The 27,324-nt window shown below is 44.1% G+C and overlaps 2 protein-coding genes across 2 annotated transcripts in view; both read right to left on the bottom strand.

Moving 5' to 3' along the window:
• Nucleotides 1-12,606, bottom strand: part of PPIL2 (peptidylprolyl isomerase like 2) — a 71,566-nt gene extending 58,960 nt beyond the window's left edge. The window contains exons 1-5 of the mRNA XM_063350790.1: nucleotides 12,480-12,606; nucleotides 12,314-12,363; nucleotides 10,916-10,961; nucleotides 9,847-9,909; nucleotides 9,630-9,681 (exon numbers count right to left, since the gene is read on the bottom strand). Coding sequence (XP_063206860.1) covers nucleotides 9,630-9,681; nucleotides 9,847-9,909; nucleotides 10,916-10,961; nucleotides 12,314-12,363; nucleotides 12,480-12,511 — 243 coding nt within the window. The 5' untranslated portion in view covers nucleotides 12,512-12,606. The remainder of the gene's footprint in view (nucleotides 1-9,629; nucleotides 9,682-9,846; nucleotides 9,910-10,915; nucleotides 10,962-12,313; nucleotides 12,364-12,479) is intronic.
• Nucleotides 12,607-14,603: 1,997 nt separating this feature from the next.
• Nucleotides 14,604-27,324, bottom strand: part of LOC134522708 (protein HIRA) — a 35,376-nt gene continuing 22,655 nt past the window's right edge. The window contains exons 16-25 of the mRNA XM_063350629.1: nucleotides 26,532-26,736; nucleotides 25,647-25,751; nucleotides 24,706-24,854; nucleotides 23,165-23,326; nucleotides 22,389-22,447; nucleotides 21,252-21,357; nucleotides 19,536-19,658; nucleotides 18,149-18,312; nucleotides 16,131-16,219; nucleotides 14,604-15,494 (exon numbers count right to left, since the gene is read on the bottom strand). Coding sequence (XP_063206699.1) covers nucleotides 15,378-15,494; nucleotides 16,131-16,219; nucleotides 18,149-18,312; nucleotides 19,536-19,658; nucleotides 21,252-21,357; nucleotides 22,389-22,447; nucleotides 23,165-23,326; nucleotides 24,706-24,854; nucleotides 25,647-25,751; nucleotides 26,532-26,736 — 1,279 coding nt within the window. The 3' untranslated portion in view covers nucleotides 14,604-15,377. The remainder of the gene's footprint in view (nucleotides 15,495-16,130; nucleotides 16,220-18,148; nucleotides 18,313-19,535; nucleotides 19,659-21,251; nucleotides 21,358-22,388; nucleotides 22,448-23,164; nucleotides 23,327-24,705; nucleotides 24,855-25,646; nucleotides 25,752-26,531; nucleotides 26,737-27,324) is intronic.

Consider the following 27,324-nt stretch of genomic DNA (forward strand, 5'->3'; position numbering starts at 1 on the left):
TGTTCAACGCTTGGGGATCAGACACCCTTCTCAATGGCCTCTGGCAGGAACACACAACAATCCAGTGAAGCTGTCATGGGGAAAAACCAATGTGTCACGTCTGAACTGGTGGACAACACAAGGGCAAAACCATCCAGTGCCGGCGTGGACATTTGGTCGGTTCTCATCCCGCGAAAACAAGAAACACTGAGTTACCTCGAATAGAAGGGAAAGCCAAACCAAATGCTAATATTAAAACACAATGTTGCCTACCAAGTACCAAATTTAGCTCACAAACAGCAAATTGATTTTGTATTAAAATCTTTGGTTCCTTTAAAGATGAGACCTGTTACTCTTTGCATACAACTTCACATTTTAAGAAGCCCCCTTACAATTTTCCCTGCCATAAAACCTTCAAGAAATATGGGGATATGAATTGAATGAATAGTATTGGGATAACTTCATGTATAATGTTACTTACTTCAGATTTTGTGAATGGATTTAATGATGATAAAAGGCATTGGAAATGCTCAGCAAGTCTACACATTATGGGAATGTAATTGGAAACGGCAGCACTGTTTTAACAAGATAAGGCATCTTCGTGTGGTTTAATATTTCATGAAAAATTTGAGGTCAGCAGCCAAGAGGCCAGAATAGTCTCATGATTCAAGGTATTGTTTCTATGTTCAGTTCAACAGCAAAAATGCTAGATATTCATCACGTGGACAACTGTCTACCAAATGCTGAAAAGATACCTTCAATTCACATTCTTGGATGAAGCTGCTGTTTAACTGCAGCTTTCATCTGCTCCTGAACTGGTATGGAAATGGACAGAAAAGATCCTTCATTACCCACTTCCAGACCACTGTATTTCCATATTTAAATTTTAATTAAACTGACACCATATGGTCACCAAAGTCTTGTCCATGGAATTATAAAGATATGCTTGATAACACACATGGCTCACAGACACCAGCAATAATGCTGCTCTATCAAAGAGCACATTAACAGAAATTACCATGAGAAAAAGATGTGTAGTTTCACGTGCAAGATTAAACCTGCAGTCTTAATGCAGTCAGAAGTCTATCAATCCAGAGACCCACAGCCAAATACAACACGGTTCATGGAAAATAAAGCTTTGCAGAAGCATCAAAAAGCCAGTCTCCAATTTTAGTGAAAAACAGGCAAGTAAGGAAGGATCTGTGGGAAACCTCATGCTGCATCTCATTTAAGGCTAGAGCGTTTCACAGCTGCTAGATTTTCAAGTGTCACAATCACAAAACCCCATCCAATGTGCACATTTCCACCAAAACACGGAAAAGGAAAAAAAAGAGACCATCTGTTCGGTCTATAAAACCTAGATGTAAATAATTCTTTCTGTAAGGGAACTAATGCATTAGGAATAATGCTAGACACACTTATCCTCCTGTGTCCAGGGTAAACACTGCCCATCACCAGGGCGATGCCATCAGCACGCTGTGGAGGAGGCACAGCGGCCTGGCCAGTGACTCATGACACTGGAGGGTTTTAAATGTCTCCTTTTGATAAAGCACTTGAACAGTAAGTCTAGGCAAATCTCATCATCTTCGCACTCGCTGTTTCCCAAAGATACAGAGAATTGAAAAACAAATCCCCTTTTTAGGACAAATAAAGGCTAACTCTTTGTGGTGCTGGGGGGACTATAGTCAAACACACAGATACAACTATCCATGTGGCCGTCAGTAACAAAGGAGAGAGAGAAAGTCTCAGCAAACCCAACAAAAAAGGCGTCATCGTCCAGGTCATCTGCCTCACCAGGACCTTCATCGCCCTAACCCCCCCTTCCCCCAGGTTTTATGGCCGTTTCCAGTTACACCACACGACTTTCTGTCCATTCCTCCAGGCAGGAATCATGTCCTCATATATTTCTATCCAGGGGCCTTGAAAATTTATGGTCACTAGTCAAATATTAACTCATTTAGACTGTTGACTAAAAGCTAATAATTTCTGAAGCAAATGAGGTAAGACGACACGGTTCAGCTGCTGCATATTGAAGAGTTCATCTCGTTCAAAGTGGATTCCAGGCGTCTGAGCAGCAGCCTGCCTCTGCTGCCCCCAGACAAAAATGCACCTGGAGAGGGATGCTTAATGATGGTGGCTGTAACCATCCGTGCCTGAAACAGTGCTACAGGCCACAGAAATGCACGCAGCAACATTCAACTGGAAACAAAACAAAAAAAGAGAAAAGGAAGAACACTGCTCATCAGGGCTAACTCTTACTCATAAAGAAGTACCTTCTTCTGAAGACCCGAGCTATCGAGAGAAAATACAACAAATTGTCATATTCTGACAGTACCCCTCATTTCTCAACACATACACCAAAGCTGTGTTCTGTCTTACACTGGCATGTGTAACATATCAAAGTATTTCAGGAAAAGATCAGAAAATATTCCCAGCACTGTACCAGGCATTCGCCCAGCACTTACTGTGTATGATTAAGATTAGTTCTGTTCAAAGAAGATAAATTAAAATTAAACAGATGCGGAGAAGGACAACTGTGACCATTTAGGGTATAGAGAACTTAAAGGCAAGAGAACATCTGACAGGAAAATACAAGTCTCAACAAGAGAATGTCAAGAAAGCATTAAATTCCTCCGTACCAAATACACAGCTGTAAGCACTAACAGAGAGAAGCAGAGTTTTGGCACAAACACAAACAAGACTAAGCTGGTCAAACTGAAAATTTACAGAAGATATCTATCAGCTGAAAAACCATCAGAAGAACCTCTCGGCAGTCACAGCAGGAAGAAAGCAAACACCGGTTCAAGACAGAGCACGCAGTTTGCAAAGCAGATTGTGAGAGAGCCGAAGACCGCAGAGTCTTCCAGTTTTCTGTTCCTGATCATTTCACCCTTCTTTCCGCAACACACGAAAACCAACTAAGCTGGATTTGTCTGAATCATTTTTCAACAACAAAGCTTCCCTTGGTTTTATTTCTGTAAGCTTTGTTCTCTGCTCTGTAATAAGCTATTACTCATCCAGAACAAAACTGTATTCCCACCCCCCACTGGAACTTTTCTTACAAATAAACAAGGAAAAAACCTCCCTCCTTCACTTCAAATGTACAGGAAAAATAAGTTTAATGAAAGGAAGAAAAAGGGACATCTCCCATTTACACCTATGCAGTATCTGAAGACTTCACTGAGTTGCATCAGACAAATTAAGACATACACTTTGAATTTCAAAGCTGAAGACGCACTAACTTCTGACGTGTATGTGAAAAGCATCCTCTAGAGAAGAATTAAAATTCTCATTTATACATCAGTTACGCTACAGCCAAACGAGACATGAAATTAGTGATCTCCTAAATGATCACTTATTCCCAAAGCCCCAAGGAGAAAATGTAGCAGACTACTTGGATTTCAGGTGCTGTGCTCTAATGTTGAGGGAAAAGCAGACAATTAAAAGGGGGCTACATCTCCCTTCTGAATTTTTCTACACAATGAAAAATATCTGAATTGGTCAAACTATTTTGCTCTTAGTTAGACAGTCTGAGCACTCTAGATTAGATAGGGAAAACTGATGTGGAAACAGCCCGCCTATGGAGGGCTGCACAGCATTTTCCTCTCAATATTTTATATCTAGACAAAGAATGAGAATGCTCAGAGTAAGCATAATCCATTGGAAACAGTAAGAATGAAGAAAACTTTTCAAGAGGGGGAAAAAAAAGAGTCACAAGGAAAATCTGACGCCTGCTGCAGGGTGCCGTCTTTAGAAGAGCACCAAAGTCCTAAGCCAGTATTACCAGCGTGCTGCAGGAAGGTCCAGGCTAGTGCTCCCAGAGTGCATCGCACTGAGCGTTATCTGCAGCAATTACATTTTCCTGACAACGTATCCCAAGAGCAGCTACCGCTAGGCTGGCACGAAGGAGGTCACCTTCAAACCACAGATCCTTGTCTGATGACATCCACTATTTGTTGCTCATTATCTAGAAACACACCTGGAATAACACAATTAAAGCATCAATCTGCAGTAAATTACCACACAGACCGTATGAGTGGCGTTAAAAGCCATAGTTGCTGTTGATTTAGCCAATTCGGGTCACATGGAACTTGAACTTGTCCTTAACCCCGCTGAGGCCAGAGACCCGTTCCACTCCACTCATTGGGATGAGTTTTGTTTGCGATCTCGCTCTTGACACCTCTGAGTCAGCAACGCGTGCAGCTCACGTAACCCACCCACGGGAACCCATTGCCCGAACACATGGGCTCTGCACACATCATCTGATAGAGGTGGAGGGCAATTTGTAGTGAACTATAAAGCCTTGGCCAGAATTTAACCTGTACTTTAACGCCTGTTCCTACAGCACTCGACATTTCTCACACCCCTGACACGCTGCTGTTTCTTTATTGAGAATATTGCAAGAGAAGAAAAAAAATACCCAAGCCCTCTTTCTCATTACATTCACTTCTCGGGTGAAGAAACAATTATCAGTGTTTTCTATTTCTGTATCTGTGCTTTCAAAATACATACATGGTAAAAACACTTTTATGTTTAAGGAAGCTTCACCTTTGCTCTAATTTCTGCATCCTTTTCAGGCAGGATTTCCCTTATTTAGAAAGCCAAAGACTTTTGTAGTGCATAAAAGAGCCCAAGAAACATGCTGTAAGGCTGTTTGTTCATTTTTCAAGTGGGATTAATACACTCAGCAGTAAAAAAGTAATCTTCTCCATACCCTCTGCGTTAACCTGGTCAGCAAGCTCCTTCCACCTCAAGACCAGCAACTGATTTTCATCAGATTGACTGAAATCTAGTTGATCAAACTGAAAAGAAACCATGTTTTCACAAAAAATGAAGTAACAATAGCCACTAGCATTTGCGAAAAAGACTTGACTGATAAACATATTTAAGGAATGTATTTGATGGTTGGTTTCAGATCACTGGATGATCTGAAAGGTCCCTTCCAACCCAGACAATTCTATGATTCTATGACTTTTCCAAAGTTTTGAAATAACAGACTTGTCTTTTGAGGGCAAGAAGTTACTGGTTTCGGAAGTACCTGTAATTATTCAGGAAAGCATCATCCTACCAACCTTATTTCAAACAAATGACTGAAAAAAATAAAATAAGGGCACTGCTGACGTTGGGAGGAGAGCAGCGCGGGAGCGAGGAGGTGCCGCCGCGGGCTCTGCCGTTGCTGCAGGGACAAGTTCTGTGCCTCTGGGTGCTTCCAGAGCGAGGATCAGACTGGCTTACTGCAGGAGGCAGGCACCCGTACTGCCGCAATTGTTTGATCGTGTTAGTCATAATCTCACCTCAAGTCATTTTTATTTGGTAAACACAGGATTAAGAGTGTGGAAAACAATAGCAAATATGTATGTCGTACACAGAGCAAAACGGTGGGTAGAGCTCTCTCTTTTAAGAAGGCAGCTGTCCTACTGGGGAAAGTCAGAGATTTTCAGCCTTCCGACTCCAAAGTTAGCCCTCACTTTCCAGGTCAGTGGCTTTGCCTTCTACTACATTTTTATATGCCCCAGACTCCTTTTTACACTTATCTTCAGAGGCAGCCCAAGCAAAAGGCTTTCCCAACCCTAAAAAAAAAAATATCCTCAGAATTTTCCTATTTAACCCAGGAAGAAGCTAAAATCTTGTGAAGCTTCAGAAAAAGCTCTCTCTGGCCTGTAGCTCTGGATCCTAACCCTGCACAAGAGAGGGCACAACACAAATTGTGCTCTGTATCATTGAGACCAGAAACGTGGCCCCTGGTCTCAAACATCCGCCACACAGCATCGTCAGGTCTCTTAACCTGACTCTCGGGCACATGTTAAACCCAAGCTAAATTAACTCGACTGAGCCTGTTTGCCCTTCAAGACATACCCATGCAACAACCGCACGTGGCCCTTAACATGAGGATTGCTTCTCCGGGTTGTGCAGGATCAGCAGACACACAGATTTTAGCTTGCTCTGAGCAATGCAGGAAGAATTCACATAGGTGAGCCCTCTGTATGAGTTTAAAAGTAGGCACGCTTAAAAGAGTCACAAAACTGACTTTGGATCAAAGTCTTAGAAGCAAACGCCAGAGATGAACTGACTTTCAACTGTCCAATAGAACTAAATTCCCACAGAAAAGGGGGAACAAGGGACAAAGACCTGAGCTGCTTCTGATACGGGGGATGAGAGATATTTGCCCAAGGTTACAGAGCCTTGAATGGGGATGAATTACAGCCACAATAATCCGGCCTGCCCACACGCTCAGAACGTCACTGAACCGGAGTGGAGAAATAGGTATTTACATCAGAAACGTTACAATGCAAAGGAGAAAAAATAGCTCAGCCCACATATAAGATCCCATGGAACAAAGAACAATTTCCTTGCAATTCCCATCAAAGGCACGCTGATCTGTCATCTGTTCACGTCCGAGATTCCAAGGAAGCAGACAGGCTCTGACCAGTCTCACTTCTTGGAGCCTGGTACTCCCGCACCCGGCTGGCCGACGTGTGCGGTCGTGCTGGTCACTGCCGTCACATCGCGCTGCGTGAGAACTTCTGGCAAGCTTGCAACTATCTGCAAGCCCAAGAAGCCAAAGTGCTGCTCTCAGTAAAAACGAATGAGCTAACTATGACTTTTCTCTTTATTTTATGCAATTCTAGTGTAAACATAAGCTAGGGCAGCGTCCTGACAAAGCTGACAAAAATAGTAAGTGAGCCAATGCCATCTGACAGGCTGTAGTTCAGCTGCAAGAGATGCACTGTTTCTTCCCAAATTACTGGTGTAGTAATAGAAGTATTTTTTACCGCAATGCATTATTTAAAAGGGGAAAAAAAAAAATAACCTAAAGCTACTTTCTGAACTAGTTCATGGGAAACTCTCGACAAAGGGCAATGGTGATTTGTTTCTCCTAAATGGATAACGGTGTCCATACTGCACCTCAGGACAATGTTTGGAAAGGCAAGAAAAAATAAAACATAAACCATGAGGAAGGATAGGGAAGGAAAAGCAAAAATATTTTAAATATTTTAAACATATCAAAGAATAACTGTGATCTTGTCATTGCAAAATTTCTTTAAAAAGGAAGGCTGGTCCAATAGTTTAGGACTCAGAAGAATCAGAGGAGTCACTTTCAGATCAGTTCATGAACATCCAATTAATAAAAGACTAGCACAGTCCCACCCCCTGGGAGCATTGCGAAGATAAATGTGTGATTTCAAGGCTCTCCAGTTCTCCACTGAGGCGCCCACTCCAGAAACAAGACAGCTAGACAGAATTCCCAAGTACCAGGAGAGCACTATTAGCATCGCTGTTCCCAAGTAGCCTATTGACTTCTCTAAAACGTTTGGCCTGTAGCAAACCATAACAACAGAAATACACACCACAAAGGATTTCATTATCGTTTTTAACTGCAGGACAAAAAAATGGAAAAATTCTCCAGAGCCTCATCACCAATGATGAATCATCAACCTGTGCAAAGTCACTTCATAAGTCACTGCACTCATCTGGCCCAATTCCTTTGGAAACAAACCCGGAGTCTTAAGTTTCTGCAAGTCACCAACCCATTACAGCAAATACTTTCTGGTTTCCACAGCGGGCAAGGTGTACAGGGACAGAAGGTGCACAGACCAGGGCAGATTAAACAGGGCAGTACAGTCGAGAGTTGCACGCGCTCAACTCACTGACTTCCTCCGCCAGCTACCCGCCTTGTCCCAGCACCCCTTCCCCTTCCTGCCCAACACCACCTTCCCGTTCCAAAACCAGAGCTGGCCCTCTGGGAAACAACGGCTAAATCACGACACTCCCTTCACCCCCACTCTGCAACGTAGAGCCCCACAGGGCTGGACTCGGCAGGGCTGTGTGCCGTGAGGGACAGCCAGCATCTCCTTCTTCTTCCAAGCCTTCATCTGGAGGACAGAGCCCTCCAGGACCGAAGTCCACCACTGAACAAAAGGGGAGAAGAAAGGGCTCCCCACAAAGAGCAATGCTGAGGAAAAGGGGCCACGTGGTGGGAGGAGGGCTGGGCTGCACTGCAGATCAAATACTGAAGCACATGTCCGGGTAAACTAATGGATCTCAAAGTCAGACTTCATTTGAGCATTTATGGTTCACCAAGTATATCCCGCGCCATCTCCCTTTATGTTACACAAGACCACTAGACACATTACACTCCTTGCCTAGCATTTACCCAAAGTAATTTTAAACCACATCACGGTTCACAGTCTGAAATGAGAACAGGTGTCATGGAGCTGCTCCGAGCAAAAAAAATATTCAACTGGCAACACCCCAAAACTCCCAACGAACGCGCAGAGCAGCAAGGCGGTGGGAGGCTGGCAAAAACAAATGAAATAGCTGTAATTCCATTCCTTCCCAACAATACACTGGCCTCTTCACCAGTGAAGAAAGACCTTCAATCATCGCTCCATCGCACAAACACACCTGCGGTTTGCTGTAACTGAAGACACCGAGTCTCAGACAGCCTGCTCACGCTTAGAGCTTGGAATGCTGCGTCTGTATTTAGCTTCTCCTCCTATCTGTCTGCTGGGAAAATCTTTAATCAAACACAAGATGTTTCAAAGGTAATCTCATGCCACAAAGCCATCTGCAAACCAACCAACAATCCCGTGCAACGGCTGCCACCTAATGTCGGGAAAGTAACTGCACCCGCTGAAGCAAAAGACAACTTAATAAATGAAGCAACAGTTTCTGTTTAAAATTTTCCTCCGTGCCGTCACAAACAATGCACGCTAACACACCAGCGAAAAAATAATAATTCAGAAAAGGAAACACGTCCGGTATTTCATATTTATCTGGTGCTTTACAACCTCACACTACTACAGAAAGTAATCCCTTCATAATTATCACTCATGCAGAAAAAGTGGGGAGAAAACCCACCAAGGCACTGATCATCGCTTGAAATCCCAGTCTCACGTGAACTATCACGACAGAGGCAGGTCAGAAGCTTTCAGAAATATATTGTCAAGATAACTCAAAAGATTTTGCACCTTAACCTCACTGTTCATAATATCACCCACTGATCTCTCTAGTCTGCACAGAGCCGAACACCCTTTGGCCAGGGAACGCCGCGGCTAGTGCCATCGTAGGCGCAAAGCCGAGCCTGGCAGCCCCCTGCCCCGCGCAGACGAGAATCCTGCTGGCGTGGGGCAGCGGCACGGAGCCTCTTCCACCACAGGCCAGCCAGGCTGCCCGGGCAGCACCAGCTATGCCTCCATCTGTAGGATTTTAATTATGCCATACCTGTAAGAAAGGCAAGCTACCCTGGGATTTGATATAGATGAACTACACGTTTGCTCCGCCATATTATTTACAATCCAATGCAACAAAAAAAAAATAATTAAAACATGCTTTCCTCTTTCTTCCACACACACAGTCCAAGGCGGACTATTTTCTACTACAAAGATCATCAGCACAATGACAGTGAGGGGATACCAGGTCTCAAATCTAGAAGCCCTTTTGTTTCTTCTTTTAACCTAAAAAGAGATCCCTAATAAATCTGTATGGTAATTTCAGCAAAGCTGATCTCACAAATATCATACTTCAAAACAGCACTCCATTCAATTTCTTTTGCTTTCATTATAGCGTTTTTGTTTCTCCCACATTAAATAGGAAATTGAACATAATGAAAAGAAACACCTCGTGCGAATATGCCCATCATTACTTACTTCTCCTGTGATTGGATTGGTTCCGTATTTCTTTATCCAAGGAACAATGCTCCTGAAAAGAGAATGGGTAAAGTCATAAGAGACAAGCACCACTGGAAACCACTATCGATGGACATGATTATTTTTGCCAACTTGCTAAGACCGAATGATGGTTACACAGCTGTAACCAAGCAGTTCAGCAACACAAAAATAAAGCTAAGTACAGACAGTAACTTACAGTATGTCAAAGACGGTCCCATCTGGTGTGCAAACTGGATATTCAAATGGCTGCAGAGACAAACTAGGAAAAAAGCACACACTCCTTTTAGCAAAATCAGCTGGAAATGATGATGACAGAAGCAAATAATGCTTTGCTGATTCACTTGCACATTAAAGCAAGGCCTATAGCAATGACAGTACTGAGTGGCTGTCAACACCCACTACCTGACTGTACATAAATTAGGTTAACGAGAAAACCCAGGAAAGGAACTGGTGCAGGTCAGTAACTGGTAGCTGTCAGCACACAGCGCCACAGGATGCTCTAACACTCCCCAAACCGCTTCCAGTGCCACGCTGGGCCCACCAGCAGAAAAGATGGTTCATGCAGACAGACTGACTGTGCTCCGACATGGGCGAGGGAGTAACTGGCGACCGCATCCAGCATCCCCCGTTCCGGGCGCTTCCATAACCCAGCCAGCTTTCAGCCAGGCAGCAGCAGTCCGTACATGCGGGTGGTAACTTCTTGAACCATTCGGTTTACAAGAGGATTTCCAACCCATCTCTACTAATTCCTCTCTTTCCCTCCAACACTTCAAGCAGTAAACTCTAAATACAAACATAAATGTTAATTCCATCTATCTAATCACTGTCTCAGGAAGATGAGGGACTGACCAAGCATGTTCTGAACTGGGAAAAGTAGATTCAAGTCCCAATTACACAGATTTGTAAGACTGGAATGATCATGTATGTACCCCATACACGATAATTGTTCTTAATTATTTTATTGCTTCTGTATTCTTTTAGCCATCAGATCCAATCTCAGCAGACACTGTTCACAGATATTGTAAGTTCTCATTATTATCTTAGTATTATCTAAGTACAGATATTATTATTATCTTAGTATTATCTAAGTACAGATATTGTTTCAGTTCTTATTGAATATTTTCTTGCAGCATTACTATAATAGCAGGCACAAATCAATGAATGTAACTACCCTGGAAGAACACGGCTTCAGTAATGGTTCAATGTCAACAGCCTGATGAATAGATGCATCATTTAATAATGAGAACGCAAATTTATTGTCTTACCTGCAGTGATCAAATGATAAACGTCTGAAATTAGTTCGCGGAAGGTCTGTTCATGTTAAAAAAAACCCAGGATTTCAATAAATACACAGTATTCTATGTAACTGAGGAATATTTGTGAGTTATGTTTTGCTGTATACATGGTGGCAATTTACTGATGACAAGGATAAATACACAAAATCTTGCAAAACCATAACTAAAATGGGACTTCTACAGGGCACAAGTATGCTCCTCACCTGAAATTACACACTCAGAAAAAAGTCAAAGCAGAGCTCTGACAGCAGAGTTTAAACGTGATGATTAACGCTGTAACAGCTCCAAGCTCTGCCATCCCAGTGGGCACAGAACTTGCTGAAGGCTGGGATGGCTCGTCTGGGCATTAAACCTTGACACTGAGCTGAGTGGTGCAGCGACACGCCGGAGGGACAGGATGCCACTCAGAGGGACCTGGACATGCCGGAGAAGTAGGTCCATGGGGTCCAACAAGGCCAAGTGCAGGGTCCTGCCCCTGGGTCAGGGCTACCCCCAGTCTCAGCCCAGGCTGGGGATGGAGGGATGGAGAGCAGCCCTGCAAAGAAGGGCTTGGGGGTGCTGGGCGGGAAAAGCTGGCCATGAGCCAGCAGCATGCGCTGGCAGCCCAGAACCCCGCCACGACCTGGGCTGCATCCCCAGCAGCGTGGGCAGCAGGGCGAGGGGGGGATTCTGCCCCTCTGCTCCGCTCGGGGGAGACCCCCCTACAGTGCTGCCTCCAGCTCTGGGGCACCAACAGCAGAAGGACACGGAGCTGTTGGAGCGGGGCCAGAGGAGGCCCCGGAGATGCTGGGAGGGCTGGAGCCCCTCTGCTGGGAGGACAGGCTGAGAGAGCTGGGGGGGTTCAGCCTGGAGAAGAGAAGGCTCCGGGGAGACCTTGGAGCCCCTTCCAGTCCCTAAAGGGGCTCCAGGAAAGCTGGGGAGGAACTCTGGAGCAGGGAGGGGAGCCATGGCATAAGGAGGAACGGTTTTAAACTGAAAGCAGGGAGATTTGAATGATATTGGGAAGAAATTTTTCACTCTGAGGGTGGTGAGCCCCTGGCCCAGGTTGCCCAGAGAAGCTGTGGCTGCCCCATCCCTGGAGGGGTTCAAGGCCAGGTTGGACGGGGCTTGGAGCAACCTGGGCCGGTGGGAGGTGTCCCTGCCCAGGGCAGGGGGTGGCACTGGGTGGGCTTTAACCGTCCCTTCCCACCCAAACCGTTCCGTGGTTCAATGAACCTGCCGTTTCCCGCCCACCAGCGCCCCCCGTCAGCCCGCGGTGGGGGGGGGGCGGGACGGGCCCCGCTGCAGCCGCTGCTGGCGGGGTCTCCTCCGCCCCCCCCGGCCACACGGCCCCGGTGGAGGCGGGGGGACGCCCCACACCGCCCTTACCTGCTTTCTTGCCCCCGTAAAACTGGGTGTACTCGGCGCAGGTGATGTACCTGCCGGGAGAGGCGGTCACTGAGCGGCGGTCCCGGCGCCCCGCGGCCCCCCCGCCCCGGCAGCCCCCGCCGCGCCCTGGCCGCCCGCACCGCCCCTCGGCCCCGGCCCCGCTCACATCTTGTCCTTCTGGTGCTGCCGCTTCCCCATGGCGGCGGCTCGGCTCGGCCCGGCCCGGCCCTCAGGAGGCGACTCGCTGGGCCCCGCCGGAAGCCGGGGGCTGTTCCGGTGTGTGCGCGGGGAAAGGCCGCGCCCGGCAGCGGGGCCGGCGGGCGGCGTTCCGGGGCCGGGCCGGGCCGGGCCGGGGCTGCGAGGAGAAAGGCGGGCGGCGGGACGGGGCTGAGGGCCGGGGCTCACGGCGGCGGTCCCCCCCGGCAAATCTGATCTTATTCCGTTATTTGCTGTGGCCGGGCCCGCCCGCCCCGGCGAAGGGCTGAGGGACATTGTGGGGGTGCGAGGGCATCTGATGCCCTGGGCATTCCCCGTTGCCCTGTTCGAACCGTTAATGAATAAAAGCTCCCTGTGTCTTTCAAATGAATATAATTGTTCCAATTACTAAAATCACCCTGGTTGTTCAAAACAAGCTGCCCCCGCTCCCGCACTGAACCCGTTCCGCCTTGGTTTTGCTGTGGGTTTCCTTTGGTAACGTAACAGGGCCTTAAACAGTACTCACAGCCCTCACCTGACACGAGGTGCGGATTGTAAACAGAAAATGCTAAAATATCCAGTTTAAGAAAAATGTTCACCTTCATTTAAAAATAAGTTTGTTGCATAGAATTTGAAATGATAATATTCCTGGTCTGTGGGGCAGTGACAGAAACTCCGCAGAAAAACAGGTAGGAAAACCTACACGGTATCTAATACGGAAACAGCTCTTCATAAAAAAGTATTTCAGCATCTCCAAAGACTTAATGACAAAGAACTTACTTTCCCTTAGCTAATTACCTAAGTTCTATTAAACAGCACTCATTACAGGACCAGTTGCAAACAGCACGAGGCCGACCAGCGATGGCGGGAATCCACACACCCCGCGGGCGCAAAGAGCCGCCTCCCCCAGCCCTCACTGACCAGGGCCGCCAGGACCATCCATGCTCCTTTGCTCTTCCCTCGTTAAACCACCGTCCGGGCGTCTGACCACACAGAACGGTCGAGAGCCAAAATCCAGAGAAGCCGATGGCCGGGCTCCCGCTTACCGCACCAGGCCTTGGAGCGGACCCACGTTTCCCCCAGCCCACGGCGTCCAACTCCGGTTTTAATCACTCCAGCTGCTCTGCTCGCTGCGTACACATTTCCCGCTGATGGCTGAAAACTCGCTGATGCCGTACTGAGCAGCAGCTGCTCAGCCCCTTGGTTTCATTGCTCTTCAGGACGCATCAGTCAGCGTGCACATGGGATTGCCGTACCAATAATAATTTGCTGTACAAAAAAAATACAAAGAAATACATCATGTCTGGCAGTTAAATACAGGAGGCAACAAACCCCTCCAAATACAGGGTTTTTCCCTCCCTCCTGGGATCCCAACACCCATATCACCGAGCAGGGCCGAACCACAGAGCACAGCTGGTCCTTGGCCTGGCTGCGGGTGACGCAGAGTGCATGCTTCTGCTAGAGGTTTAGGGGAGAAACTGCCCCTTTACAAGGGTTTAGGATACACTTACTCATTGCAATACTTCTTTTCTTACTCAAAAACGTCTCAACTAAGGTAATAAACTAGGACACACCCAAATAGTTGGGTCCTGGAAAGAACCACCACGTACACTCACCTCTTTCTCAGCACCAAACAAACTTTGGGGAAGAAAACAAGTGGATTGATTTGGGTTCAGTGGAATTCCAAACCCACGCCACAAGTGCTGACAGGCCACCAGCACTATTTGGTTGCTACGAAACGCCACACAAGGACCACGGTCACAACTGCACAAAGCTGGTTCCCCGTGGCAGCACCGGGGGCTCCCCGAGGCGAGCAGCGCTCCCACACCGCTCCGGCTCCCTCGGCTCCGAGAGAAGAGGCTGCGGCTGCTCCAGGGAGATGGCGAGTACTTGTCTGATCACGCTTTCAGAGAAAGATCACCCAGGCAGTATTATTTATTTCTAGACGTGTTAACATGATTCAGCCTGCGCTGACATTTCTGGAGGTGTCTGTGCCCTTTGTAATAACTCAAGACCATGTTTTTGATTTTTGTTTTTTAAACCAATGCAATGTTCATTTATTTTTGTACTTACAAAAAAGAGCCACCCCATTGTATCCCTCCCCCCCAAAAATGCCTTTTACAAACATTTAAAAATTAAAAACCAGATGATGACATGTTAATTTGGTAGAATTATTTTGAAACATAGCTTTTGTAATTAGAGTTAAATTTCCTACAAGATGACTTTGTAGAGATAGCCTGATTATCGGCCAAATAAAATTCCATATTACAAGTTAGCAAATTCTAGTACAAAAATAGTCCATGTGTTAGAACAGCCTCATTATTATTATTATATTCACAGGAAAGAGTCTATTGGCTGCATAATACCTTAATATTTATGAAATTTCTTTTCATGTGGCTCATTCATCTAATTTAATATAGTGTCGAGCCTCAATAAATCCTCAGGCAAAAAACCCTAAACAGGGTTAAATATGCTGTTCAGTGTACTCTGAAGTACTGTGCTTTTCACAGGACATCCAAGAAACCCCACAAACAGTTCTCAGCTAGTTTTGATATTAAAATGAGATCCAGATCCAAAAGGACCCCCTGAAGTACATATCCACGACTTTCCACAGAAACAGAGGCCACAGCTTCGACGGTGAAGTTTCACTCGGAAACGGTCTCGCTCATCCACTCGTCATTTTCACAAATCCACTCCTGAGCTTCTTTAAAAACTAAAGCAGGTCACTCCCGAGGCGTCCGGGACCCTGCCGGCACTGCCCTCCTCAGGAGTGTCCCTGCGACCGGGCTCCCGCTCCTCTTCTGCCTCTGGTTAATGCTGTTCAGCAGTTTCTCTCGGACCAGACCCGCAGGGAAAATCTGGGGAAATGCTACTTGTCCCTCAAGATGTCTAGCTGCTCTTGATACTCTGTGAAAAGCCTCTGGAAGCGGAGGTTCTGTCCAATAACAGGAAGAAGCTCTTTCAATAGTTCTCTCTTTCGTAAACCCTGCACAAAAAACACAGAAGCATCCTCAGAATCTATTACCTGATATCATGAATATATTTGATAGAGCTACTTAAGACTCATGCCTCTTTTCCTGCCTGGAGAGGGCTGTGTATTTTATGTTCTTACTTTGCTTACACGACTTCCAGAATAAAAACGGTCTTTACATTTATATGCGCTCGCGAAGCTGGTGCAGCCTCCAGAGTTACAGACGCAGTTACAGGTGCGGTTACAGACTCCAGACGCACTCCGAGAAGGGAGGGCATTTCATCGGCAAGTCACTATTTCCAAGTTGCCGTCTGAAGAGTGAGGAGACCCCAACACGCAGCTCCACTCCGTCTGCCTGACACTCACGACAGCACCAGAGCCGAGACTGCGGCACTCGGCATCTGTCTAGGGCTTCACGTGAAACAAATCCACGTGCCATGGAAGGAAGCCTGATTATGAGATCAGAGCAGAGTATGGAAGGAGGTCCAGGGGCAGCAAAAATAATTTGGGATTGCTTTTTTGCCACTAAATTTAATCATATTTTAAGTTGTATTGTTTATCCATGTTCTATTTTGTTTCCATGTTTCTATGTCTATCTGTTTTCATGGGAAACTCTTCCTTGTTCTTTGTTAAACTATTATCAGGACTCACCATAACTGTTGATTCCCACTGACTTCCAGCTGAGTAATGGACTGGACCCAGTAAATCCTTGCATAATTCTCGCAAACGATATTCAAACCCTGAATATTGTCAGAAAATAAAGTGACATTCATAAGCATTTCACTAAATACAATGTTCAGGAAAGAGTTACAAGTATCCAGGATAAACTAAAGCCGAAACCACTGATTTCTGAAAAAGTGTATTATTCTTCTAACAGCAAATCTTTGGAAAGATGATTTGAAAAGCTTCTAGAGTTCCGAAGGATTTGGTTTTAAGTTCTCAAAACCAAAAACCCTACTGAAGATGTCTACAATAGGGAGAAAAACTGAAGTAGTGACTCCAGTTTGTTTGAAGAGCTGCCCTCCCCCCTCCCACATAAATATACCAGCTTTTAAAAAAACAAAACAAAATACATTGGAAAACTGTCAGACTTCAACAGCCAGAGAACTAACACAAAAGAGATATCACAAGAGTTAGAAAGCCACGAGATGAAAAGCAGTGAAAAGCTGTTAGGTTGCACTTAATGGCAATATATGAAACTGGAAAAACGGAGTCGGTCGTAAAAAACAAAGAAATAAATCAGACCTCCTTCTAAGACATTAAAATATACTGAACTAGAAGAGATCTCTCAAACCCTTAGCAAAAGAGCTTATAACAAAATTAAAATAGATCCAATTAACATGCATGAATTTAAAAAAAAAAAGAAAACCTTTAATAAAACCACAGCTTCCAGGCCAGCTTTATTCACCTAAAAAATTCAGAGGAGGGAAATCCCTTGCCAGTAACAAAGCCATCCGTTTGAGAGTAACTTGCCAATCCAGGTATAATAGATTGAATATTTTAATGGATTAGGATTCATTCAATGTTGTAATTATCATAGGAATAAAGGGTAAATAACAGGATGTGCAATTTTCAAAATTTGGCAGAGCCAGGAAATGGCAGGTGAGGAAAGCAGCGTGTGCAGCAACGCCCCATGTACGCGCCGCCGCAGGGCAGAGACCATCGCGCGGCGCAGGGGGAACCGCACACACGATGGAGGGGCTCAACTAGCGAAGACTTTTACAAGTGTCACTGTCTCTCTACCATATGACCTGAGACGAACATTTTAATCTCAACCGGGGAAGGACAGAGAGAATCATATGTAGTTCATTAAGCTCTCATTAAATAAGGTGGGGATCAAAAGGCAAGAATTAATAAGCTCAATTTTAATTCTGCCAGCACCTATTAGGTGGCCTAACATGAACCATTTCGCTTCCCTCTGTGTAAAGTGATGATGCATGGTGAGGAATGAGGCTGAATTAATACACTGGGAACTACTAAGTGTGGAACGCACGCGAGCAGAGATACAAGAGAGATCTTTAGAATCCAAGAAGCCTAAAGTCTGTTGGTTAACCTTATTTAACAGAACAGCACGGAGATATAGCGTATTCAAATATAAAGCAGACACAAGCAACCTTTCTTATGGATTTCTTTCCTCACAGAATTTAACCCGTGAAGCTCACCAGTACGGGCTGTTGAAATTTTAGAATGAAACAAAAATATAAAGCGCAAGTAATGCAGGCAAATTCCCTGCAGTTTTATGTGCTCTGGTACAAAGTGTCAGAGACTGAGCAACTCTTCCATTTCCCATCGGGCAGGGACTCAGTTGCCTGAGGGGTGTTACGTATTTCACAAGGTGCTGCTGGTCCCTCTGAACGCCTGCAGTTGCTGCCAGATGATAGATACGATATGTCTGACAGACCGCTGCGCTTTTTTACAACGCCGTCCCTATTTCTGAGGTCCGCAGATGGCCTTGTTTCCCCAGGTCACACAGGACTCCCCAGGACCGAGCGCCAGAGGAGGCAAATGCGTTTCATCAGTTTGTTCTGGTTTTACGTAAACCCTGAGTCCAGAAGCCAAGTGCTAAAAGGAGAAGGTTAAATGCAACCACAAATATAAATGACGTGAGTAGAGCGTTTCTTCAAACTCCACAGAGCTGCAAAGCAGCAAGAGCGCGTGGCAGGCCTCACCTTCATTGACCAGGTACCGTGCATAGATGAGCAGCCAGTGGCGGTACTCGTGGCTGGACTGCAGCGTAAGAGCGGCTGCGATCTGGCTCTCCAGGTACGCCAGCGTTGTTTCCTGTTGCACCAGATGAGGCATGGAGAACAGTCTTGCAGCTTGCCTTCCTGAACTACAAAACCAAAGAGAAATTAACACGCCAGCCATTAGATAAGATACTAATTTAAGGAGTGTATGTTTTTGTAGTAGAAGGTGTTCTACGCTTGTCTTTCAGAGGCACCTCGTGGCCCAGAGCTCAAGCTTCTCATGACACAGGCAGCACTTCACAGCAAACCGCCTCCGCCCCCACCGGACCTTTTACAAGTACCGAGGTCCACGGAGGGTTTCCTGCCTCCTCCTCTTTCTCTCTTCCTTTCACCTGTCTTCTCTTTAAGAACACGTGCTTTTCAGCGACCAAGTGCTCCTGAACATTTACAGGAAATCCCGATGACTGCCTTTACCTTCCTCTGCCCCTCACCAGTGAAAGTCATGAAACAAACACAAGATGTAAAGTCAGCCTAAAGCATTTAAAGGATTTCTTACAAATAAATGTATTGTCATGAGAAGGCTAATTTGAAAAAGAAACCAATTAGTTCCTTTTTGGAAAAAAAAAAAAAAAAAAAAGCTAATTTTTCAGTCTGATATTGTCTCTCTCAAAAAGAGGGTGGTGTTTGTTTGGACTTCAAATATTTTTCCCAGTTAATTCCCCTTCCTCCCCAAGAGAACAGCAATAAAATCATACAACTCTATACAGTCTCTCTCACCAAAAAAATTAAACTCAGATGTGAAGAACAGAAATAACACAGAAATCTGCCTGGGAAATCTAATTCAAATCCAGGTGAGGATGGGCTAATTAATTACCTACAGGAGTCTGCTCTGGCTCACACAATTCCCTGGTGATATTTTCAGATGTTAAAAAATACACGTTAGATGACTAATCACTCAACTTTCTCAAAGACTTCATTAATAGATCCCTTGAGGACAACTGAGCTACTCAAAATTTGTAGGCCTACTCCAGAAAGCTGGTAAACTAAAAATTAAAATGTAAGAAATTCAGTTCAGTGAATCAAAATATTACATGCACAGAATTGTCAAATACTTTACCCATGCAATAAAGAGGAGCCTTAAAATGATTAAGTTTAGAGCATGCTTTCCTGCCCCCCAAACAATCTCAAAGTAACATCAAGATGCAGACTATAAATGTGCAAAGGATTAAAAAGAACCCCAAACACTATGACACAGTGCAATTAGAGTCTGCAGAGTTAACTCACTGATTGAAACGCACGAATAAATAATGGGGGGGGGGGGGGGGGCGAAGACAAACAAGTTGAAGAAACGAAGCAATTAAGTGCATACTTCGATGTTCGTCCCTGTATTACAGCTAAGGGCCCAGAACACAGCATGGCTTCTTGGGATGGTAAACTATTCCTGAAGTCTGCGCATTGTGCTAGAGAGTCCTGTTTGTCAGAAACAAGATTCCTGGAAAAAAGAGAGCAAACAAGCAAAGACCGGTTTGAGGAGAGTAGGCAGGGATATCAGGGGATGCAGCTCTGTTCTGCCCCAAAGCCAGACCCACATTTTCACAGATAACCAAAAAACTACCACCAAGCTGCTCAGGAATTCCACAGACCCCGACTGCTCCCACTCCATGTCCAAATTCTGCTGGTGCTGTCACGGAAATGTCCCTCCCACACCCAAAGTTGACAACATTAATTGTGTAATATTTCACATTAATTTTGAAGGAAATTTTGACAGTCCTTCTCCCCACGGCAGCTCACGGAGGGAGCTGGCAGTCCCAGCCGGCACCTCCAGCCTTCCCAAGGGAACCGCTGCCGCTGGTCTGAGATGCCAAGGGAATCCCTGGCTCAAACCGCTGCTAACTTTAGACCTCCAGACAGCTCAGAGGTAAAATGGCACCAATATTTAAAACGCTCTTTACTGCTTCATCATGTTTAAATTTGTATGGTGACTAAAGGCATGGCTCGTATGTCTCCAAAGCTGTGGTACAAACTAAAAAAGGACAGTAAATTCAGAATTATGCTCCATATTGACTGGGAAAATTTCTGCATGATTTCTCAGTTTATCTAAAGAACAAATACGGTGTTTTTTCCTTTTTCAAAGAATTCACATCAAGCAGTTGACTAGTAACAATTATTCTAAGGAGGAATTAAAACAACAAACCCCTTCATCAAGCATGCTCATTACACTAAGTACCACAATTACACTAAGACTGCAAGATGCTTTTTCCTCTTAGAAAGACAATAAAGAATCTGTTTGGGACAGACACTGTAAATAACTTAACCATGGGAATTCCTTTACGGGAACTTGCACCCTGACAGAAATAAGCGAGTCCCTGGGGAAAGGCTCTGCTGGCAGCCTGAGCCCAGTGAGGCACAGGATCCGCTGGAGCCGTTCCCTGTGTAATGACTCTCCCATGGGAACTCTCTGAGGATAACGACTCCTCCTCTCCTCTGCTACCTGACTTATTGCGCCCATTAAACTTTTCAGTCTTGGAGGCAAAGAGCTCTCTTCAAACAAGTATTAAGGAGTGATGGGGACTGACAATGCCAGGCACACGGCAACTCCAGGACTAGAGTGCATAGGTCTTATTTTCTCTGGGAACTGGGCAAAATGATTTTAACATGTCTAAACTCCCAGCAAAACCCTGAAAATTGTTTTGACAAATTTTCTATAACTGCATTCTTTTACATAAAAAAAAAAAGTAAGAGTGAACCGTAAGGCTAGGTTATCTTGAAGCATGGCCAACCACTCGACAGATTCAAGTGACATATATCGGCAAAAGTAGACATAGGTGGATGTTAATAAATAAAAGAGTATACACCGTGGCGGATAGTGTGATAAAGCAAGCTGTAGTTTAACTTTTTCATTTTTGATTAAGCAATATAATTTCATTAATAATATAATAAAGACATACAGTGGTGAACTACAGCAAAACTAAGCCTGGAGTGTGATCCTACTCAGGCTAACCTTCAAAATATGGAGTGAGACAGTAAATCAGAATACACGTCAGTTCAGCTAAGTTATCAAAGCAGGAACTAATATGTAACTTACCACGTAGAAAGAGAAGGATTAAAACAGTACGCCTTGCCATCGGACATGCTCATTACAGGTATACCATGCTGAGTCAGCAAGATCTGAGAGACAGTTGCATCGCTTCCTACAAGTCAAGTCAGACCAAGGTATTGCTTTTCCAGTCTTGCATAACATTCACAATGGTAAAAAATGCTATCCACCATTAATTACCAGTCACAGCAAACAACAGAAGAAGGTGAGGTAAATGTTATTCTCAAGCACTGATAAGGAAGGTCAAAACACAAGATAACGACAGTGAGCATCAGGCTCGCTGCAGCAGCATTAAAATCACTCTTCTGCAAAATCCATTATCAACCTCGATGCCGCAATTTGTACAGAACATTGGCTTAATTGGAAACGTTCTCCATAGCTAGGGGCAATCTTCAGCAATTCTACCATCTCTCCTGTAACCCAAGAAGCCTCTCACCTTTCTTTATCCCATTAAGTTAAAATTCTACAATCTAGCATCCTTAGAAAATGTGCTGTCTAAGAAGGTGTAAGTGGGCTAGCTGGAGTCTCTCATTTCCCAGCATATCCCAGGCCCGGGGTTTGTGCACGTAACTTCTAATGAAGACATGTGCAAACTGCTAGTACAACTACTTCTCCAGCTAGTTTTGATTAGTACTGTACGGACTAAAGCTAAAACAGAAACCAATATGCTCCAAAACACTGCTTTTTTGGATAATTCTTTTCATTCCAGATAATGGCAACAATAGAAACTGAAGATTTTGAAATAACGAATCTGAAGTAATCAGTTGTTGCTCACCATTAAGATAACATGCATGCAAAGTACCCACAGAAAAATTGCTGTAACAGCAGATTTACGTAAAATATTTGGTTTGTGATCTTCACAACACTGAATTTTCACATTCAGAAGCAAGCCACAATATAGTCAGCTACAGAATCTTGTACCAGTCTGTTACGCGTTGATATTCTCGTCTCAGTTATTTCTACTGTATTGCAGCATTGCCAGTGACTTCCTTTTATTACATAACAACAAAGGAAAATAATTTGTTTAGACTTTTCAGGTTTCGTAAAATTTCAGCGTATTCATAAATGGCACTGAATAGTACAGGTGGGCTCAAAGGTTGGTAACTAAATGACTCTTTTTATTACCTGAAAATATTGTTTGCAAAGACTCATCTCTAACAATGGCTGTCTGCTTGTGAACATCCCTGAAAGAGATAAAAGGAAAAGTCTGCCGTTTACAAGCAAATTAATGCTACAAAATCATTTAACAAATGCACTTCTTCAATATTCACGACAAAGTAAAGGGGGGTTGTGAGTTTGGGTTTTTTTGGTTTTGACATTTTCTTCACTGCTTTGACAAAATGATTTTGGCAAGCTCAAACAGCTTACGGCAAGACAGAAGTCAATAGCGTCGAACAGCTTTCATCAGGAAACCTCATTACAAGAAGGATCCAAATGACTCCTTCAGGAGCTCTGCCTTGCATGAGACATTAGGTTAAATTCAACAACTGTAAACAAGTACAGCAGTTTTTATCTCCGTATCTTGAGGATGGATAGAGGATTTCTAACTCCGAAACTCATGTACTTTATTGACTAAGTATGATGAAAGTTGGAAATATCCACCTTTTTCCCTCCTCAATCCATTCCATCCGCACGACACAAGTCTATCCGAGGGAGGATGTTTAATCTAGTAACTTCTAGCTGATCATCTGTCTTCCCTCTAGAACCAAATTCAGTATCACGGACCACCCAAGAACAGAGAAGGAAAGGATTCAAGTCCTGCCCAATTAATTCTTCATATTGCATCCAAAAATGGACTTGTGTTCAGGCCTGGTTTAGTTTAAGCCTCAGTGTGAACAGCAACGCACTGACACCCCTCACCAGAGTTCCCTCTAGAAACGAGCCGGCTGACGGGGGCTTACCAAACAGAGAGCGTAGCAGCAGTGGTGAGAGCCATGATGTAAGAACCCGTGCAATGCAGGGTGGAAATGGGTGTATTCAATATTATAGGAGGAAGAAGGCGACGACCACAAGCTGAAAATACCGACAATGTTCGTTTCTCGCAGGCTACACTTACAATCTCACTAAAAAAAAAAAAAAATCAAAAAGAAACATTTACATTTTGTGAAATGCAAGTAACATAAAACCAAACTGATTTTGTGTATCATACAGCTTGGGCTAATTCCCAAAAATGTAACTATTACAGCTTTAGAAAAAAACCTGGGTACCAAAAGAAAAGGTCAAAAACTAGCCGGATTAGATATAAATGCATTCTGTGCCTCCTTGCTTTGGTTATAACTAGGCTGGTCTACAGAGATGGGCAAGAGAAGGTCTGCAGGCAGAGACTGTGTCTTTTGTTAGAGCCCGGGGCACAGCTGGAAATATCGGTAAAGCTTTCGGGTATACGCAAGCTCTCCTTCAGGCTTGTACTTGTATTTAGCTTTAAAATCTGCTGCTTCGTCTTTAGACCTGGACGTGGCTCAGGCTTCAGAAATACAGTTTCAATTTAAACTCTGAGGTTGGAACTAAACAAAGTTGAGAAAAGTAAGGAATAAAATAGCCGAAGACTCAGGAAAATACTTCTATGTCACAAAACATCCTGTTCCAAATTTTTCATTCTTTAGTAGTTAGCACTTGAACAACCGTCGCTTGCCATGATTAAGTCAACTTTAAAGAAGAAATTTAAAGAGGAAATGTAAATACACAGCAAATAATGACAGGACCAGAGGAAATGGTCTGAAGCTGCGGCAGGGGAGGTTTAGATTAGATATTAGGAGGAATCACTTTACTGCAAGAGTGGTCAGGCACTGGAAGAGCTGCCCAGGGAGCGGGTTGAGTCACCATCCCTAGAGGCGTTTAAGAAACATCTAGATTTGGCACTTCAGGGCATGCTCTAGTGGCAGAGATTGTAGATTGTTTGGTTGGACTCGATGATCTTAAGGGTCCTTTCCAACCATGAAGATTCTGTGATTCTGTGCAAATAGTTGTAACTGGCTAATGAGAATCTGTGATGCTTTAAGACTGCACAGAGCTAACACTTGCAGTGAAACTGGTCTTAAGACCAAGAGCAGTACATATTTTTAGCCACAAAACATTAATTAGAAAGTAAAAATTACTATAGTGGGTGATAAAACCAGCAAATAGCAGTAGCCGACAGAAGTGAGAATCCCTACAAAGAACTCCACAGGCTAAGAATTTAAGAGCACCAATGTATCAGAGCAGGTCAGCTGCAAGAGAAACGGGACAACTTGAGCCAAGCCCAAAGAATCACAGAAGTCCCTAACAGAAGTGACCCAGTTAATCAACTTCTCTAAGTAAGTAGAGAAAGATATGGTTAAAGTCTCTACCTATTTGTAAATATGTGGATTTAGGTGCAATCAACTTTCTGTAAAGTGTACTTTTGTACCCCTAAGAATGTTTTCTGGCTTTCAGGCCCCTCTTCCTCCACAGTACCCTCCCTTACCAGCTTCCCGCGGCAGTGAGAATCCGACTGGTGAGGACCGTCTCCCATTCCTTGCCTTCTCGATTACACTTTAACCTGCTCAACTTTGAACCTCCCACTGTGGTCATTTCATTCTCCACTTCAAGGTACATTGATGGATCTGAACTTACCTGAAATACAAAAAATAAAACACTTTTTGGAAGAGGAAAAGAACTAATCAAAAAAGCAGCAGCTACTATTGGATCCAAAACAATTATGTCTTTAAGAATGGATTTAAGTATGGCATTCCTTGTTTAAAGTGGCTTCAAAATATGCTGTGGTACTTCAAAAGAAGCAGATCTCTGAAAATCAGTCTTGGCTAGAACAGAAATAATTTCTTTGTATTCAGAGCATAAGAATAAAGAAAGGCTGTGCTAGTCTTTGCTTCCGAACTAAGGGCACCAGATCAAGTCTAGATGTGTCCAGCCTCCCGACAAGCTTGCAATTAGAACCAGACTACCACAGCCTAAACACGCAGAAAAATTATTTCATAAATACCTAAAAATAACACTATTTGCCAGTCTCTTCAGATGTAGAGCACCTCCAGAGAGCTCTCAGAAAAGACTTGTTTTTTCTCTTCAGCAGTGTCCTACCAGCACGACTGTACTAACAGTGCAGCAGTTGCGCCCCGCGGAGACTCTGAGCTTCACGACACTTTGCTTAACCAGGAGGAGGGACTGTGGAACCAGAGGGTCGTCTTTGAAGTTTAGCTACTTCAGAACTGCCCTATTTTTAGAGCTCATTTGCCATTAACTTTTCTCATAGAGTCATATTCTTAGAAGCTGAAGTATACCATCTTGCTTGCTTGAACAAATACACGTATTAAAACAATTTATCAAAGGATCTGAATAATCTAAGAATATAAAAAAGCAGGATTTTTTTTAAAAAGTATTAAGCGTTTTTTCCCCTTATAGTCCACTTACTTGCAAAGTAAACGATTTCTGTGGGATTGGGGTTGGCAGTTTAAGTGCTAATGCTGGTGCAGAGATGCAAGCAGCATCCTTCTCAGAGGCCAGTGCAGCTGGGGACTGGAAAAAAAAATATTGCAGAAATAGTTATGTTTTTCCATTAAAAAAGTTAAAAACAGTGATATTCTATAATATAGATTCATTTGAAAGAGAAATTTTTTTAAAAAATTTCAAATAATGCCAATTGTAAATATTAATCTTTTTCTAATTAGTTGTATGAATACAAATTTTTTAATATAACTTCTAAGAATTAAAAAAAACAAAACAAAGTAGATCTCGTCTTTTTTTTTTTTTAATAATACCCCCTCCCATTTGCAGCTGCAACTAATTAGTGGAAATTCTGGTATATTGCATGGAAAAGCTGAGCTCTGAATACTGAACACAGAGGGACCTACATGCCCTAAGATGATGGAAACTGTACTGCACCTTAATTCTTCACAGTTCCGCGGACATTCATAACCACTTAAGTCACCACGTCTAAGTGACACTCTTGTCCTCAGGCTGCTCTCCATCAAAGTGCACCAGAAACAGACGGTGTTTCATTTGGTTCTACGCGCTTTCGGCAGGCTACAGCTACTTAGCAGGCCCGTACCGTTTAGTAAGTAGCTGCGTGTTCACAGAAACGATGGGCACGTTTGCCGTGTTTGCCACACCACGTGCATCTGCTTTTTATAATCTTAAATTTTAAAAAGAATAAGTTTCAAGGCAAGGAAGAGGAATGGCTAAAAATTCCGAGGGACTGACACTACTTGTGTTTCCCTGATGTGGTGGAACAAGCCAACACGGGGCTGACTTTATTAAATGAGCACTGAAAGCCACAATTAATCTTATTTATTTCACCTGAACAGTTAAAGTTACTGGTACAAGTCTGGAGTCTTTTCGAGGCCTTCCTTTTTTCTTCTTTTCTACTGTTTCTCCCTCAAGCTCCAGTTTCCGTTTGGGTGCGCTGAGGGGTTTGGCAGCCGGAACCTTCTCTTCACTGTCACTGCTGCTCTCCAGAATATCCTTGGGCTTATTGTCTTTAATTAAACTCTGATCCTTCAGTCTGAGCAAGTAAAAAAAAAAATTTCACGTTTTCCATAAGTTGACTCCAAAAGCTGCCACATATCCTACGCGCTGCATTCTTGTAAGAAGATACATTCTTAGCCTTGTTTGAGTGCATTTCAAAATGCACAAAGGCAAGGGGAGGAAGCCAAAGCGGAATGGCAAATCCTCTGCAAAAGTACAACGTGCAATACGGATGTATAAAGCTGACCAGACATACTCTCTCCTTTAAAAAAATTAATCAAACTAGCAGTTAGCAACGGGATAAAGCTGTAAATAACTTTATTTTAGCGTTCAGTTCCAATTCAAACCAGATCTCTTTCCCTGGGTTGATACGGATAACTCGGCACTCTGGGAGACGCGAGAGTAGTTCACCTTCTCCCCTCCAACGCACGTTACACTTCCTGCTTACTCCTGCAGAACTCCATTTCTCATTCCGTTGTCCATCCCCAAAAGTTGTCCTATTCAGTTCTGACTACTGTAAGATGTATATCTGCAAACCATACGGGTGGCCTCACTGCTCCATTTTCCATTCCAGGAAAACAATATAACTAAAGACAACAAAGCACAAATCTCTGAGAACTCTTTT

Source organism: Chroicocephalus ridibundus, chromosome 13 (assembly GCF_963924245.1).
Source record: "Chroicocephalus ridibundus chromosome 13, bChrRid1.1, whole genome shotgun sequence".
Classification (NCBI taxonomy): Eukaryota; Metazoa; Chordata; class Aves; order Charadriiformes; family Laridae; genus Chroicocephalus; species Chroicocephalus ridibundus.